The sequence below is a fragment of the Geotrypetes seraphini genome, chromosome 1 (genome assembly GCF_902459505.1).
Source record: "Geotrypetes seraphini chromosome 1, aGeoSer1.1, whole genome shotgun sequence".
NCBI classification, from domain to species: domain Eukaryota; kingdom Metazoa; phylum Chordata; class Amphibia; order Gymnophiona; family Dermophiidae; genus Geotrypetes; species Geotrypetes seraphini.
In genome coordinates, this window is record NC_047084.1 from 73,045,047 (window position 1) to 73,062,784 (window position 17,738).

General features: G+C 40.7%; 1 protein-coding gene across 3 annotated transcripts in view; it reads right to left on the reverse strand.

The window, feature by feature from the left end:
• The window catches only part of TARS1 (threonyl-tRNA synthetase 1), a 143,705-nt gene that overhangs the window by 33,327 nt on the left and 92,640 nt on the right, over positions 1–17,738 (reverse strand). For 2 of the 3 annotated variants that reach the window (XM_033933234.1, XM_033933225.1), the window contains exons 12-14: positions 15,404–15,566; positions 15,177–15,314; positions 6,846–6,923 (exon numbers count right to left, since the gene is read on the reverse strand). In XM_033933234.1, coding sequence (XP_033789125.1) covers positions 6,846–6,923; positions 15,177–15,314; positions 15,404–15,566 — 379 coding nt within the window. Of the gene's footprint in view, positions 1–3,443; positions 3,740–6,845; positions 6,924–15,176; positions 15,315–15,403; positions 15,567–17,738 lie in introns of those variants that run through there. The other variant, XM_033933241.1, reaches the window with a different exon arrangement.

Here is a 17,738-nt window from a genome sequence, read left to right on the forward strand (position 1 = left end):
CTGTAGGTTGATGATGATCACCGAAGACAGATCTCATTGTAAGCCCTGCAGAGGAATTCTGGCTTCATAATACTGGGACTGAGGAGAACCAACCAGACAACAATATCCTCTGGAGAGGACTTGTACACCCCACATTGTAGCATTAACCTGGAGCTATTGCCATGAACTCAGCTCCTGCAAACAGTCTCTCATGTGCAGGCCCACAAAGCATAAAAATGCATTGACTTGGAACTAATTTACAGATTCTATCTAGAGTCATACCTAGGAGGGAGCAGTTTCTGAGGAGCCAAACTGCTCCTTGAAAAATTCATCACTCAGTTCGGTGATTAACAGGCTCATGACCATGATTGTGGCCATCCAACTTTGTGGCTCAGCCAATTGTTCAGGTAACTGTGGACCATTACTCTCTCCTTAAAGAAGCAAGCTGCTACCACTACCACCTTGGAGAAGGTTTCAAATTTCAAGTTTAAAAATTTGATATACTGCCCAATCGGCCTTCTAGGTGGTGAACATTGTCTTAAAAACATATATGGAATAACAATACATCCTTTAAAAACACTAATCATTATTAAAAACACTTAAAAACAAACAGAAACAAAAAAAGGGAAGAAGGGTATAACTATAATTTATCAAGTAAAAAGAGAGAACATATAGGGGAAAAAAACAAAAGGGAGGGTGTCTAAAAGTAGAATAAAACTATGTAGCATTTAGGTTTCGAAAGCATCAAGAAAAATAAATGTTTTTAAATTTATCTTAAAATGGTGGAGTTGATTCTTCCCATAAGTGGACTGGAATATTATTCCAAAGAGATGGAGCGCTGACAGAGAAAATAGTAGACCTCATTGTATTGATAAACTTCAGAGATGGAACAGATAAAAAATTTTTAGAAGAAGATCTTAAACTCTTAGAAGAACTATAGAGAATAAGAAGGTTATTGATAAATTCTGGTTGACTATTTTGTCTAGTTTTAAAGGTTAGTAAGAGAATTTTGCATGTGATTCTATGTTCTACCGGCAACCAATGAACTTTATAAAGGAGGGGAGTAACATGGTCTAACTTCTTTGCATTAAATATGATCTTCACTGCAACGTTCTGTATAATTTGGAGTCTTCTTATTTCTTTTTTAGTTATGCCCTTATAGAGCACCTTTATAAGTCTTCTTTAATGAAGACCCTTATAGGTCTTCCTATAGGTCTTCTTTAATGAAGTAGCTAACTTGAGAGGTAATAACTAGAACTGAAATATTGACTCAGAAGTGAAGAGCCTCAGGAAGTAGGACTCCTGGACTACTGTAACATACTTTACCTGTCATGCCTCGCCAACATGCTAAAACAATTACAAACAGTCCAAAATACAGCTCTAAGATTGATATACTCGCGAAAAAAATACGACCACATTACCTCAGCTTTCCAAGACTTGCACTGTCTCCCAGTACAAGCACGCATACAACACAAATTCTACTGCACCCTATTCAAAGCCCTAAATGGAAATGGACCAAGCTATCTGAACAACCGTCTAATCAGGAAAAACACATCCAGACCAGGGAGAACTCAAGCACACTTAAGCCACCCCCCAATCAAAGGCATGCAAAGCAAAAAAAATTTGACGGACTACTAGCCACCAGAGCAGCGAGAATAGACTGCCACCTCTCAAATCTGCTAGCCACGACACCCAACTACAAAACATTCAGGAAAGAACTGAAAACTATACTATTCAAGAAATTTGTCAAATGATCTAACCAAACCGTATCGACCCTCCCCAGATACCGACGCATACTATAGCTATCAACCTTGCAATCTCCCTGGGAATGCCCATGCTAATTCTTGTTGTAAACCACCTAGAACTGAAAGGTATTGGAGGGATAGAAGACATCAATGTAATGTAATATAACTACTAATGATTTTCTCAAATGGGAATGTGAAGATAAGTATCAATAAGATATCAATAAGATAAGTTAGGAATCCTTTTGTACGATGGCAAATACTGATCTTAAGGTTTCCATATGAAAATAAGGTATATGCAGCACCCTATTGATGTGCTTTAGATATAGGAATTAGGAAAAATGTGTCTTCTTTCTTAGGCATCACAAAATTAAACTGAATAATGCCGTTTTCTCGCCCCTCCCCAACTGGGAAGATACAGAATGAATCAAAGAGAGCAAGACAGTGCAAATTGGCATGAACCACCACCCTCATGGCCAGCAAATGGAAGATCACAACACAAAGGTATCAGGAATTGGGAAGGTAAAGTTCATTGGGTAGTATTCCCATATGACTGAGCAGTCAGCAATCTAAGGTGATTATTTTGAAATTTGGTATGCCGCCTTTCAGAGCACATTGAAGAAATAGTTGTACTAACTAGAACACAGATGAGCAGTGTTAATGGTTGACATAAGCAGGCAGGTAAAGAACTAGCACAGAGAAAATCTAAAACACACAAGTCACAGAAGGACAGAAGAGAAGAAACACAGGCCAAGTCAAAAACATGTCAATCTATGACATCTGAAAAGGTACAATAAAAAAGCCAGGTTTAAGAATAACTTTGAATTTATTTGTTGATAGTTCATCCCAAATATGAAGTGGGAGTTGGTTCCAAAGAGAAGGCACAATCCGTGAAGAAGCTAGTATTAATTCACAAAGGGAAGGAATAAATTTGAGATGTGTCAATTTTTGATAAAAGCTCTGTAACCTGTGTGTGGAACCAAAAATGGACTTGCACATCTTTATTGGGGAGGACGGGAGCTATTGGGGACAATGGGATCTCTTTCTTAGGCTCCCTTGCAAGGACCATGGACTGTACCTGGCCTCTTGAAGCCTAGACAGGCCTGAGGGGAATATAAGGAACTTCTTATACTGTTTTAAGGAAGGTACCAATCTCAGACTCCCCTCAAGTCCTTTAACAACTTCTCTAGATTCTTGCCAAAGAGTAGCAGGCCTTGGAAACAGGATCTACCCAGTGACAGCTCTTTTTGTCTTCTCTTGGTCATTATCACTATAATTATATTCTTCGGATGCCCTTATCAAATCCTAGATTATATCTACCAGGAAGGCTACCCCCCTCTCCTAACCTGACATTTCCGCATTCCCTAAGCAGCAGCTAAAAGAAACTATGCCCTCTGAGAACTACTGGACCTGCCACAGGCAAGCTCTAACTATGTAACCAATACAGCTGACAATCTGTAAGGAAAGCCCTTGAAATCTGGAAAAAATTGTTTAAAATAGAGCTTTCATATTTTTGTCTTGCACGTCTCAACTGTTAGACACCCTTCTACTAGAATGGTGGTCACTCAATCAACTAACATCACAAAGGCATCTACTTTATTTATTTATTTATTTATTCGTTCATTCATTCATTTTTATAGCCCGTCCTCCCCAAGAGCCCAGAACAGGTTACACCGATACATACACAAAGTTTTCAGGAACAGAGATATGTACATTACAGAGTCAATAACATGCTACAGGATCAATACACAAAGCTATAGAATCAATAACTTAAAACTTATAAAGAATGTGACTAAGAACACATGCTTTGCAGAATCTAAGAAAATAAAGCTTCTGCTTCTCACTTTCATTCCCCATACAATGATATAGTTCATTCATGGTCTTCTTCCTGCCTTTGGCCTTTTCTATCCAACAAGCAATATTTTCTTCAATGTCTGATGGAGAAGGAATGCCTTAGAGGCCCTGTGGATTCCAGTCAGTAAAGAATCCTGACTTGAGCTGGCAGTTCCTTTCATTTTCTAGGGACAACAGAAACACTAATATTATTTATTTATTTTGATTTCTATCCCATTGTCCCCAAAGAGCCCAGAACGGGTTACAGGTTTAACATACATACAGAGGGGGTAACTCCTCCTTCCTGAACAGGACTGTCCACATCTGAGGGGAGAATCCTACCTCCACCATCCCCACAGGATCAATTATGTTCCAACAACCTCCCTAGAAGAGTGAACTGAGGGTAGGATGAATAGAGATCCAGCTTATTTCCATTCCAAATGGAAATCCCATCTCAGTCTCTTGGGAGTAGGAACCCCAGCCTGGGATTTGCAATATATAGCCCAGCAACCCCAAGGAGGAAGCAAAGTTATGGAAGGAAGATCCTCCTGGAGCTTATCTAATAAACCCGTACACCTAGTTCAGCAATATAAAATCAGGGGTAAAATCCAGACCATGAGCCTCAACATCCTTAGTGCTCTCCAGTTGGGCTTCCTAAGGCAGGTCAGTCAGTCCATAGGGCTTTCCCCTAATTGAGAGTTAAGATGACCACTCTACAGGATCCTAATTGGCATGTGGACTCCCTATCATGGTGGCTGTTCCAGTTAGGATCAACACAATGATATGTGCTCCTGCAGTCTTTAGATATAGCTACCCTGCACATCCACACTCCACTAGGTTTACTCTCTTGATGAAGCACTTCAGGAGGGGTAATAGTAGGACTACCAGCATAAGAACATACGAATTGCTATTTCTAGGACAGACTGAAGGTCCATCAAGTCCAGTATCCTGTTTCCAACAGTGGCCAACCCAAGGCACAAGTATCTGGAAAGATCCCAAGGAGTAAAACAAATTTTATGTTGCTTATCCTAGGAATAAGCAGCGGACTGCCCCCATGTCCATCTTAATAACTGCTTTTGGGCTTTGTTATAGGAAATTATACAAACTTTTTTTTTTTTAACCCTGCCAAGCTAACTGCTTTCACCACATTTTCCAACAACAAATTTCAGATTAATTTCATGCTGAGCGAATAAATATTTTCTCTAGTTTGTTCTAAATCTACAACTTAGTAGCTTCACTCATGCCCCTTAGTATTATTAGAAAATATAAAACAAGCAATTCACATCTACCCATTCCACTCCACTCAATATTTTATACACCTCTATCATATCTCTTCTCCAGGCTAAAGAGGCCTAGCGGCTTTAGCCTTTCCTCATAGGAACATTGTCCCATTCCTTTTTATTATTTTTATCACCTTTCTCTGTACTTTTTCTAATTCCGCTACATCTTTTTTCAAATGCAGCAACCAGAATTGCACACAGTATTCGAGGTGCAGGAGAATCATGGAGTGATACAAGGGCATTAAAACATTCTTATCTTTGTTTTCCATTCCTTTCCTGATAATTCTTAACATTCTATTTGCTTTCTTAGCAACCACACACCAAGCTGAGGGTTTCAACGTATCCTCAACAATGACACCTAGATCTTTCTCCTGGGTGGTGACTACTAATGTGGAACCCGCAGCACGTAGCTATAGCTAGGGTTCTTCTTTCTCAAATGTATCACTGCACTTGCTCACATTAAAGATCATCTGCCATTTTGATGCCCATTCGCCCAGTCTCGCAAGGGCCTCTAGCAATTTTTCACAATCCTCTTGCGATTTAACAACTTTGTGTCATCAGAAGCTAGCAAGATATCCTATATAGAGAAAGTAGGGATCCAGTTTATATAGAAAGATATCCTATATAGAGAAAGTAGGGATCCAGTTTATATAATTCCTCCTGCTTCCACATTTACTGTTCACTTTTATTGTGCTGTTAATTTAAAATATTAAAACTTCTCACAAATTAAAGAGACACATCCTATATAGAGTAATTTTTATTCATGTTCATAAGGTTTCTGTACTTTTACCCACAGATTTTGCACCGTTCTCAAAATGTAATGTATGCACACATTTTCCCTTTAAAAACTGCTTTGGGAAAAAAACAGATAGAGATTTGCATCCATTTTCTTTGGAGGTAGTACCTTTTCTTTGTAAATTACATGCAAAATGATGCACTTTGTTTTCTCCATGGATCTAACAATGCACATACTTTTAGTCATGTGGGATAATTCCATAAAGAAGCATGAATATTTTCATGCCCAGTTCAGCATAAATTTTCAAAATAAAGCCATACATGCACATATCTGCAAATGTGTGTATATGCACTATTCTGTAAACACATGCTTATCTTACACAGCAAGTATTTTAAAGGTGGACATGCATATGTGCAGATTCTGGGTACATAGTTATACACAAATTATAGATTATAAATTGCAAACATCACTGGCACTTGGGCACAAGTGTTCATGCCTAAGTGCATATGCACATATTTACCCAGTTACAATAGTATTTTATAAAGGAAAGTAAACAAACTGTTACAGAATTACTCCTTCTCCATCTCCAATAGGACAGACAATTTTCAAAAATCTTTTTACTCGTGTAATAGCTTTGGACAATTGCTCTGACCATGGACTCGACAATGAAGAAATTATTTTAATATTTCAATCCAAATGAAAGCCAAACTAGACTAATACAACATATAATTCCCTTTTTCCCTATTCTGTTCTTAGGTGTATTTTGCAACAGTAAACGTGCCTATTGCTGAAGGTGTCAGACTGTCTATCTGATGCACTAAAACTTCAAATGCTGGAAGGGGAAGGGAGGGTACTTTAGCTTTAAATTTGGGTATTTAAAATTAAGTGCAGACTATGAGCCTGTTTTACAAAGCCGCGCTAGCAGCTGCAGCGCAGTAATGGCCCCAAAGCCCATAGAGATTTAAAGGGCTTCGGGACTGTTGCTATGCGGCTTTATAAAACAGGCCCTATGTCTCATAGCAGATATTTTGAAACTACCCCTCTTATCATGGATGATTATATTGTTTGGGCTGAACCAGGGACAAAAAAACAGCTTTGATTTCTGTATAAATCATGCAACTGATAAAAACCTAACACACAAAAAGATGGGCTGGGTATTTAATCTAAGGTTAATTGCTACCTAATTATTCCTGTTTGCAAGTGTAACTCTTAATCATTAGACTAGAAGCACGAAGGCCCATGAACTTCACAGACTCTTAATAAAAATCTACCAACCTTTGGTCCATAAAAAGCACCATCGCCAGGGTTTAACTCCCACTTCTCCCCAAATTCATTAAGGCTGTTTTCAAGTTGCTGAAAGAGATGAAAATATATAATCCTTATATTCCTACGAGGACATTATGTTCCAGCCAACAAAATCTTTTAACTATTCCATCTTCAAGACAAATAGGGCTCCTTTTACTAAGCTGCGATAGCGGTTTTAGTGTGCACTTAGCGTATGCTGAATTGCCGCGCACGCTAGACCTTAATGCCAGCATTGAGCTGGCGTTAGTTCTAGCCGCGTAGCACGGGTTTAGCACACTAAAATCCTGCACGCGCTAAAAACGCTATCGCAGCTTAGTAAAAGGAGCCCATAATATATGATATTACGCATTAAGACTATATTCTCCATAACTGCTTCCACACTCTGGAACGCTCTTCCATCCTATCTACGACATGAAACATCATTAACTAAATTTAAGCCCAATCTCAAAATTTTTCTATTTAGTGATGCTTACGATTTGATACATTAAGACATCTTAACATTTTAACTATTTCACAGTAAATGGATCACGGATTTATTTATTTATAAATTTCTCTTACCCTTTATCCTCATGTAAATTCCCTCTTCCTTCTTTTCTATCAAGATATTGTAGTTCTTCCCCTGTACCTTATATTATTTTCCTTTTTGTGCTATGTGTATACTGTCATTATGTATATATAATTTTCACTTTTATGTAATCCTCTTTTACCCCACTTTTAATTGTACACTGTTCAGTTTCATAAGCAGTATATCAAAACTTAAGTAAACTTGGAAACTGTAAACTCTTCATCAATTGCCAATAACATATCTATGCATGTCTCATATTTAAGTTTGATACATGCTTGCAGTTATACTGTACCTGCTTTTTCCATTCTTCTTCTTTGCTGTATACCATTTTAATATTTAATAGAACAATTTATGTAATGGTTAAGTAAGAAAAATAAAGATATAGTTAAAAAAAATTGTAACCTAAAAATAAACATTTTCGCTACAGGCTCGGATGCTATTGTGACCAAGTTTGAAACTAAACCCCCTTCAAATAAAGCATTTTCTGTGATCTAATAAAAATGTTTGTGATAACACTGTAAAACCAGAGTACTACTGTACTCAGTATTCAGCTGTTTTATATTTATTCTAATTTAATTTCTTGTATAACACCTGTAAGCTATCAAAGTGGTGTTCATTCAGATACACTGGATATTTTTTCTATACTAAACAAGAGAAAAAGGAAGCCGATGTGGTTCTCCAAACTAGAGGCAGAGAAAATAAAGGCAAAAGAGTTGGCGTTCTGATAAGGGAGGGGGGAGAGAGAGCGAGAGAGAATCCTGTACAGGTGTACAGGTGAAGAGGTTTAAGTCCTCTATGAAACTAGAGGTGAAGATCCCCTGAAAATCCCCCAGAATAATAGGCCAATAAACACTACTAAAGGCCTAAGATGGCAGAGAATGCTCTGACTAAAACTATCAAGCCTTTGCACAATCTATGCTTGCTGAAATCAGTAAGCCAAGCCAAACTTATGATAAAATGAGCAAATGAAACGAAACTTATCCCTTTACATGGCAACTAGTGTCACATCTGCTGTAGTGCCATGAGAACAGGGAAGTGAACCTAAGAAGGATGAAAGCATGTCCTGACCAAAAATACATAATTTGTAAGAAATATCCTGGAATGGGCAGAGTCTTACTGGATCCTTTGCTTAAAATTGCTGCGTTGATATTAAAATGACATTTGACGGGAATAGATAGTTATTTTAGTAAACAGGACACGCGTATGGTATGACACAGATATTATGAACCAATTAATAAACTGATAAATGTAATGACGTTTGTAAGTGACCAATAAGAATTAACAATATGATATGTGCCAACGTGGCCTCAGGCTGTCAAGAATTGTTTAAGAGACAGCCTTTGTGATTATGAAAGCAGGACAGACATCCAGGTATACTCAAGCGCTTGAGGCATATTATCTGTCAGCTCCATATGCTGTAAAGATTTGTTCTTGTAACCTGTTATTGATTGTTAATAAAATATACATTAATTATAACAGCATATTGAGTTTCTGTGAAGCCAGGTATTGAAGGCCGTAAACAGGCAGCTTTTCAGTTCCTGAAATATTAAAAAAAAACAAGACGAAGAGTACAGAAAGGATTACCGGGTGAAACTAAAGGAAGCCAAGAGGGAGATACGTCTGGCAAAAGCACAGGCGGAAGAGCAAATGGCTAAAAATGTCAAAAAGGGAGCCAAAATTTTTTTCAGATATATCAGTGAAAGGAGGAAGATGAAAAATGGAATTGCTAAACTAAAAGATGCTAGGAACCGATATGTGGAGAGTGATGAGGAAAAAAGCAAACGTGCTAAACAAATACTTCTGCTCTGTATTCACGGAAGAAAAACCTGGAGAAGGACCGAGATTGTCTGGCAGAAAATGGAATAGATTCTGCGCCATTCACGGAGGAAAGTGTTTATGAACAACTTGAAAAACTGAACGTGGACAAAGCAATGGCACTGGACGAAATCCATCCCAGGATACTGAGGGAGCTCAGAGAAGTTCTGGTGGTTCTATTAAAGACTTGTTCAACAAATCTCTGGAGACGGGAGTGGTTCCTGGGGACTGGAGAAGAACAAATGTGGTCCCTATTCACAAAAGTGGTCACAGGGATGAAGCAGGAAACTACAGGCCGGTAAGCCTCATTTCGGTTGTTGGAAAAATAATGGAAGTGTTGCTGAAAGAAAGAATAGTGAACTTTCTAGAATCTAATGGGTTACAGGATCCGAGGCAACATGGCTTTACTAAAGGTAAATCGTGCCAAACAAACCTGACCGCTCTGAACTGTTTTATGGTATTGCGGTATACAAAAATAAAGTTATTATTATTGATTGAATTTTTTGATTGGGTGACCTGAGAACTGGATCGAGGACATATGCTAGATGTAATTTACTTAGATTTCAGCAAAGCCTTTGACACAGTTCCTCATAGAAGGCTCTTGACCAAACTTGAAGGGCTAAAGTTAGGACCCAAAATGGAGAAATGGATTAGAAACTGGTTGAAGGACAGACGCCAGAGGGTGGTGGTTAATGGAAGTCACTTGGAGGAAGGAAAGGTGAGTAGTGGAGAACCTCAGGGTTTGGTGCTGGGGCCGATCCTGCTCAACTTGTTTGTGAGTGACATTGCTGAAGGGTCAGAAGGAAAAGTTTGCCTTTTTGCGAATGATACCAAGATTTGTAACAGAGTAGACACTGAGGAGGGAGTGGAAAACATGAAAAAGGATCTACAAAAGTTAGAGGAATGGTCTAAAATCTGCCAACTAAAATTCAATGCAAAGAAATGCAGAGTAATGCATTTGGGGACTAATAATCAGAAGGAGCCATATATGTTGGGAGGGGAGAGACTGATATGCATGGATGGGGAGAGGGATCTTGGGGTGATAGTGTCCGAAGATCTAAAGGCAAAAAAAACAATGTGACAAGGCGGTGGCTGCTGCCAGAAGGATGCTGGGCTGTATAAAGAGAGGTGTAACCAGTAGAACGACGAAGGTGTTGATGCCCCTGTACAGGTCGTTGTGAGGCCCCACTTGGAGTATTGTATTCAGTTTTGGAGACCGTATCTGGCGAAGGACACAAAAAGGCTTGAAGCGGTCCAGAGGAGGGCGACAAAAATGATAGGAGGTTTGCAACAAAAGATGTATGAGGAGACTGTCTGAATTCAAGAAAGCATGGGATAGGCGCATGGGATCTCTTAGAGAGGAAGAGATAATGGTTATTGCAGATGGGCAGAATGGATGGGCCATTTGGCTTTTTCTGCCATCATGTTTCTATGTTTCTAGTTTTAATATATTGTTTCTTTTCATTGTTTTTCTTTACGCTTTTCATTGCTTTCCCTTTCCTTCTCTTCTAGGTATTCTCCCAGCTTAGAACAATGCTCCCCCCCTCTTGTAGTCCGTTTGAGCATTGTACCCTGGGTCAAGCATTTGGGTTTCATAATTCTCTTGTGCCAGAACCTGCTGCTGACTACTTCCACAGCAACCTCAAGTCTAAGCCCAGATACTACCAGTAGCAGCTTCCATAACACTCAGCCTAGGTTCCACCATCTCTATTAGCTACCAAGCCTCAAATTTTAGGTATCTAGACATCCTGGTGCTTGGGATTTTTCCAGCCCAAATTAATCGTGGTCTACTTTTGATATGAAGATAGGCAAGATAGCTGGCGCACCATAGTTGCCAATGACTGAACTGACTTTCTATATTTTTTGCTTTTGATCTTGGGCCCAACAGAAGTGGGCACACTGGTAGGATGAAACTGAGGGAGGAAGATACAGACAGGCCAGAAATACTGGAAGCTGAATCGGTGACTATGCACAGCAGTCAAGGAGGCCGAATAGGTGAGTTAGTCTAGGAATCTAAAACCAGGTTAAGAGATTCACTGCACCAGCAAAGGCCTTTATGAACTTTAACTACTATGAGGTCTGTTCAAAAAGTTCCAGGACTGATTTTATAAAATTTATTATACAATCTTAGAAACATAGAAACATGACAGCAGATAAAGGCCCCCTTCAAAGTACTCCCCTTCCCTACGTATACACTTTTCCTAATGTCGTTTCCATTTCTGAAAGCAGTCCTTAAAAGCAACTTCAGGACTCGCCAAAAGTTCCAGCGTTGAATTTTGCTTTTAAGTCTTCAATGGTGTCGAATCACTTTCCTTTCAGCGTGGATTTAAGCTTTGGAAACAAGAAGTCAGCAGCGGCCAAATCAGGAGAGTCCTTACTGGGGAAGAACTATCATCACATTTTTTGTACAAAATTTGTAAAGTTTGATGGCAGTGTGAGTGGGCACGTTGTTCTGATGCAGGAACCACAACTGCTCCCTCCTGATTCTCTCACGGAGTCATTTCAACACTTTCAGATAGTAATTTTGGTTCACATTTTGTTCTTGTGGCAGAAATTCATTGTAAAAAAAACAAAAAACAAAACTGTTATCACTTTGATGTTCGACCGAACTTGCCAAGCTTTTTTTAGGTCTTGGTGATGTTTTGCTTCTCCGTTGAGACAACTGAGCTTTGGTTTCCACGTCATAACTGTAGACCCATGTCTCATCACCGGTTATCACATTATCAAGAAATATTTAGTCTTCATTTGCCTTCTCAAGAAGATTCTGACAGATCATGATGTGGTTGTTCTTCTGGTTGTCGGTCATCAGCAGTGAAACAAACTGCTGCAATGCAAGACACCCCCAACATTCCTCTGCCAATTCTCTAACAATTAATTGCTGATTAGCATGCACAAGAACTCTCACTTGATCAACATGATCATCATCAGTTGACGTAAATGGTCTTCTAGCTCGCGAATTGTCATCCACTGATTCACAACCACTTTTGAAGCGTGAATACTATTCAAAACACCTTCCATGACTCATGACCTGATCCCCATACATTTCATAAGTTTTTGTAGTGGTCTTACCCAATTTAAAACAGAACTTCACGCTGTAGCGCTGTTCATCGAGATTGCACATGATGAAAAATAGCTGATCATGAAAACACACTTTCACAAAAACTGCTGTAGCTCGGAGATGAAAACAGATATCAACAAATTGGGAAAAAAGGAGGCTACTCATGAGATTTCAAGCTACTCAATGCTGCCTAGTGCATCTCAAAAGAACTTCCTATAGTGATTCAGGGAGTCTGTTCCAGGCATATGGTGCTGCAAGAGAGAATGAACGGAGTCTGGAGTTGGCATTAGTGGATAAGGGTACTGATAGGAGAGACTTACCCGATTAGCAGAGTTCCCAGGGAGGAGTATAGGGAGAGATAAGTGAGAAGAGATAGAGAAGCTTTGGAGTGAATGCATTTGTAAGTCATTAAGAGGCGTTTCAGTTGTATGCAGCAATGGATAGAGAGCCAATGGCGTGATTTGTAGAAAAGAGTGATAAAGGTATAGCGACTCTAGTGGAATATAAGTCATGCAGCAGAATTTTGGATGGATTGAAGGGGAGAGTGGTGGGTAAGTTGCAGTAGTTGAGATGTGAGGTGATAAAGGTTTTGGTGGTGTGCTCTGAGAGGAAGGGTCAAATTTTGGTGATATTATAGAGAAAGAAGCAACAGGTTTTGACAGTCTGCTGGATTTGTGCAGAGAAGGAGATAGGAGTCAAAGATGACTCCCTGGTTGCAAGCTGACAAGACAGAGATGATGAGAGCACCATCCACTGAAATAGAGAGTGGGGTAAGAGGAGAGGTGGGTTTAAGTAGAAGGATAAGTAGCCATATTCAGCTTTAAGTGGCAGTGGGACATCTAGGAAGCGATGTCAGATATCCAGACCCATGTCTCAGCCTGTCTACCTGTAGAGATTTCTGGTGTGGAGAAGTAGATATGGGAGTCGTCAGCGTACAGGTAGTATTGAAAACGATGAGAAAAGATCAAGGCACCAAAGGAATGAAAAGGGGTCTCATGGACAGAGCCCTGGGGTACCCCAACTGATAGCAGGATAGGAGTAGAAGAGGATCCACTACTATATATACTAAAGGTACAGTGTGAGAGATAAGAGTAGAACCAAGAAAGAATGGAGCCCTGAAATCCAAGTGAGGACAGTGTATCAAGGAGGTGATGGTGGTTTACAGTGTCAAAAGCAGCAGATAGATCAAGAAGAATGAGGACAGAATAGAGGCCTTTGAATATGGCTAGGGAGACGTCGTTACAGACTTTAGCAAGGATGGTTACCGCTGAGTGTAGGGGGGGTGAAAGCCTGATAGGAATGGGTCAAAAACAGATAGGAATGACAAGAAGTCAAGGCAATGGCAGTGGATAGCATATTCGAGCAGCTTAGATAAGAAGGGAAGGAGGGAGTTGGGGCAATAGTTGGAAGGGCAGGTTGGGCAGAGAGGGCTCCACCTTCTCTTGCTCAAATCACTCATCCATGGCAATATGCCTAGAGGATCAAATGGCTTGTCTCAGCTGTGTTAATACCACACTGAAGTCTCATGCCACTATCAGTGGCTCGATGGGAACTTGAGTTCAAGCAAGGCCCACATAATTCTTACAAATAAAAAATGGTGTACACAAAATGGACTGCCTTCTCCACAATTGTGGTAGGCAATAATGGCACTGAGGTGCACACTATTAGATTTAGTTTTGAATCTAGAAATAAATAAATGAGGTATCACACCTTCAATAAATTCCCGACAAACTCTCAGCACTCTCTTTCAATGTTTAAAGATGACATTACCCATGTATGTGATGTGCAACACCCCTGAATACAGACAAAGGGTGTTCCAAAATCACAATCCCCGACTATAATAAAAATTAGAGAGAGTAAGAAATCATGTTCTCTTAAGCTTCTGCAGCTGGCATCACAACTGTTGCTGTTGTCTGGGTCTTGCCACAACTGGGTAGGTAGAACCAATGTTTCAGCCATCATGTTCTGAAGAAAGCCACAGCATGATGGCTGAAACATTGGTTCTACCTACCCAGACACGGCGAGACATGGACAACAGCAACAATCAAAAAGAAATCATGTGGCCAATCCATACAGATAACTGACAGAAAACCATATAGAAAAATAATATGCACAAATCTTTTTTCATAATAGCAATTGAATGAATAAGACAAGGTGTGATCTGGTGGAATAAAATTTACATGATAATTGTCAAAAACATAGCTCAAATCATGTTTTGTAATGGAGAGCCCTTGAAATCTCAAAAGATAGTTTAAACAGAGCTTCCATATTTTTGTCTTGCACGTCTCATTCTGTTAGACACCCTTCTACTTGTACAGAGATCACTTAATTATACCTTCTCCTAGTGCCTGAGTTTATCCAACTCTAGGGTGATAAAAAAAAAATTAAGAACTTGTTCTTTTTGCCTACCCCGCTCCAACAAAAATTTGGTGCTTTTTGTCACCTCTTGTTATGTATGGCAGTAATTCTTGAACTTATCCAGTGGATCACCAGTTGGTCAGGTTTTCACGATATCCCTAATAGGCCCGAGAGATTTGCACGCCTACTTCCTCTATTGTATGCACCTGTTTTTTAGGGATATCTTGAAAAATCCAATTGGCTAGTGGTCCTCCCAAACAGTTTTGAGAACCACTAAAGTATGGTGCACCTGCAGTAGAACAGTATTTTCCAAGCTGATCCTGGAGTACCCACTTTCCCAGTCAGGTGCTTGAGATTGATTTGCATACAATGGAGACAGTATATGTAAATCAATCTCATGCATATTCATTGTGGATATCCTAAAAACCTGATTAGCAAGGGAGGAGGGGTACTCCAGGATCAACTTGGGAAATTGATGTGAAACACTGTTAGGTAACCTGCTTACCTTCTCTGCTTCATTCCACACTTCAACATCTCCAAGAAAATTTTCAGGGCGGGTGGAGAGATTTAGTTTGAAGGAAAATCCAAAGGCATCATATACTGCACGCAAGAAATTCAAGCAGCTTTTTATCTCCCCTTCTATCTAGATGTAAAATGCACAAAAATGCATTATTTTTCTTATATCTTTTGTATATTGAGAAATTGACAAAATTTTTTCTTTAAAGGCCCTACTTGTTCCATAGTACAGAATATGTGAGCATCATCCTGCTGGAATCGTCGAACCCTGGTGAGTCCTGTGAGAGCACCCGACAGTTCATTTCGATGCAGAACTCCAAAATCAGCTAGTCGCAGAGGCAGCTCACGCCAGGATCTCGGCCGGTGATCAAACATAAGGCTGATCCAAAAAATGTAATGATTAGTAAACTCGAGAAATGAGAAGTTTATAGAAGCATGTAATTATCACTAGCTATTCTGACCCTCAAGAAAGCACAGTTACTTACCGTAACAGGTGCTATCCAGGGACAGCAGGCAGATATTCTTGACTGATGGGTGACGGCACCGACGGAGCCCCGGTACGGACAATTTTAGAGTGATTGCACTCTAAGAACTTTGAAAGTTCTAGTAGGCTGCACCGCGCACGTGCGAGTGCCTTCCCGCCCGACAGAGGCGCGCGGTCCCCAGTTAGGATAAGCCAGCTAAGAAGCCAACCTGGGGAGGTGGGAGGGACGCAAGAATATCTGCCTGCTGTCCCTGGATAACACCTGTTCCTGTAAGTAACTGTGCTTTATCCCAGGACAAGCAGGCAGCATATTCTTGACTGATGGGTGACCTCCAAGCTAACAAAAAGAGGGATGGAGGGAAGGTTGGCCATTAGGAAAATAAATTTTGTAAAACAGATTGGCCGAAGTGTCCATCCCGTCTGGAGAATGCATCCAGACAATAATGTGATGTAAAAGTGTGAACTGAGGACCAAGTAGCAGCCTTGCAGATTTCCTCAATGGAAGTAGATCGGAGGAAAGCTACAGACGCTGCCATAGCTCTAACTTTGTGGCCCGTGACAGAACCTTCCAGTGTCAGGCCCGACTGAGCATAACAGAAAGAAACGCAAGCAGCAAGCCAATTGGAGAGAGTGCGTTTAGATACAGGATGACCCAACTTGTTAGGATCAAAGGACAAAAATAGTTGAGGAGATGATCTGTGGGGCTTAGTACGTTCAAGATAGTAAGCCAGAGCACGTTTACAGTCCAAGGTATGCAAAGCCTGTTCACCTGGATGAGAATGAGGCTTTGGAAAAAATACAGGCAGGACTATGGACTGGTTAAGATGAAAGTCAGACACAACCTTAGGAAGAAATTTGGGGTGTGTACGGAGAACCACCTTATCATGGTGAAAAACAGTGAAAGGTGGATCGGCCACTAGTGCATGCAGTTCACTGACCCTCCTGGCAGAAGTGAGAGCTATAAGGAAGACCACTTTCCAGGTAAGAAATTTGAAATGCGCTGTGGCCAAAGGTTCAAAAGGAGGCTTCATTAAAGCGGAAAGAACCACATTGAGATCTCAGACCACAGGAGGAGGCTTGAGAGGTGGTTTCACATTGAAAAGGCCCCTCATGAACCGAGAAACCAAAGGATGAGCCGAGAGGGGTTTTCCATGAATTGGCTCATGAAAGGCAGCAATGGCACTAAGGTGAACTCTGATAGAAGTAGATTTAAGACCAGAGTCAGACAAGGAAAGAAGATAGTCCAACACCAGTCCCACTGCTAGAGACATGGGATCATGGTGATGTAAGAGGCACCAGGAAGAAAACCGAGACCACTTCTGTTGATAACATTGGAGCGTGGCCGGTTTCCTGGAAGCATCAATGATAGAGCGGACAGGCTGAGAAAGAAGTGAGTGAGCCGAAGTCAGCCCGAGAGATACCAAGCTGTCAGGTGCAGAGACTGTAGGTTGGGATGCAGTAGGGTCTGCTGATGCTGATAAAGCAGAGAAGGAAACAGTGGAAGAGGTATGGGTTCCCTGGAACTGAGTTGAAGTAGAAGGGAGAACCAATGCTGCCTGGGCCACCGTGGAGCGATGAGAATCATGGTGGCTTGTTCCCTCTTGAGCTTGAACAGTGTTCGCAGCATGAGCGGTAGAGGGGGAAAAGCATATAGGAAGAGACTGGTTCAATCCAGGAGAAATGCATCGGGCGCCAGACGGTGAGGAGAGTAGAGTCTGGAGCAAAACAGGGGCAGCTGATGGTTGTGGGGAGCTGCAAAAAGGTCCACTTGAGGAGTGCCCCATTGAGCGAAAATGGACTGAAGAGTCGAGGGATCGAGAGTCCATTCGTGAGGTTGGAGAATTCTGCTGAGATTGTCCGCTAAGGAATTCTGTTCCCCTTGAATGTAGACAGCCTTCAGGAATAAGTAATGAGCTGTCGCCCAAGACCAAATCCGTTGTGCTTCCTGACACAACAGGCGAGAGCCCGTTCCTCCCTGTTTGTTGATGTAGTACATTGCAACTTGATTGTCTGTGCAAATGAGTAGTACTTGAGGAAAGAGAAGATGTTGAAACGCCTTGAGGGCAT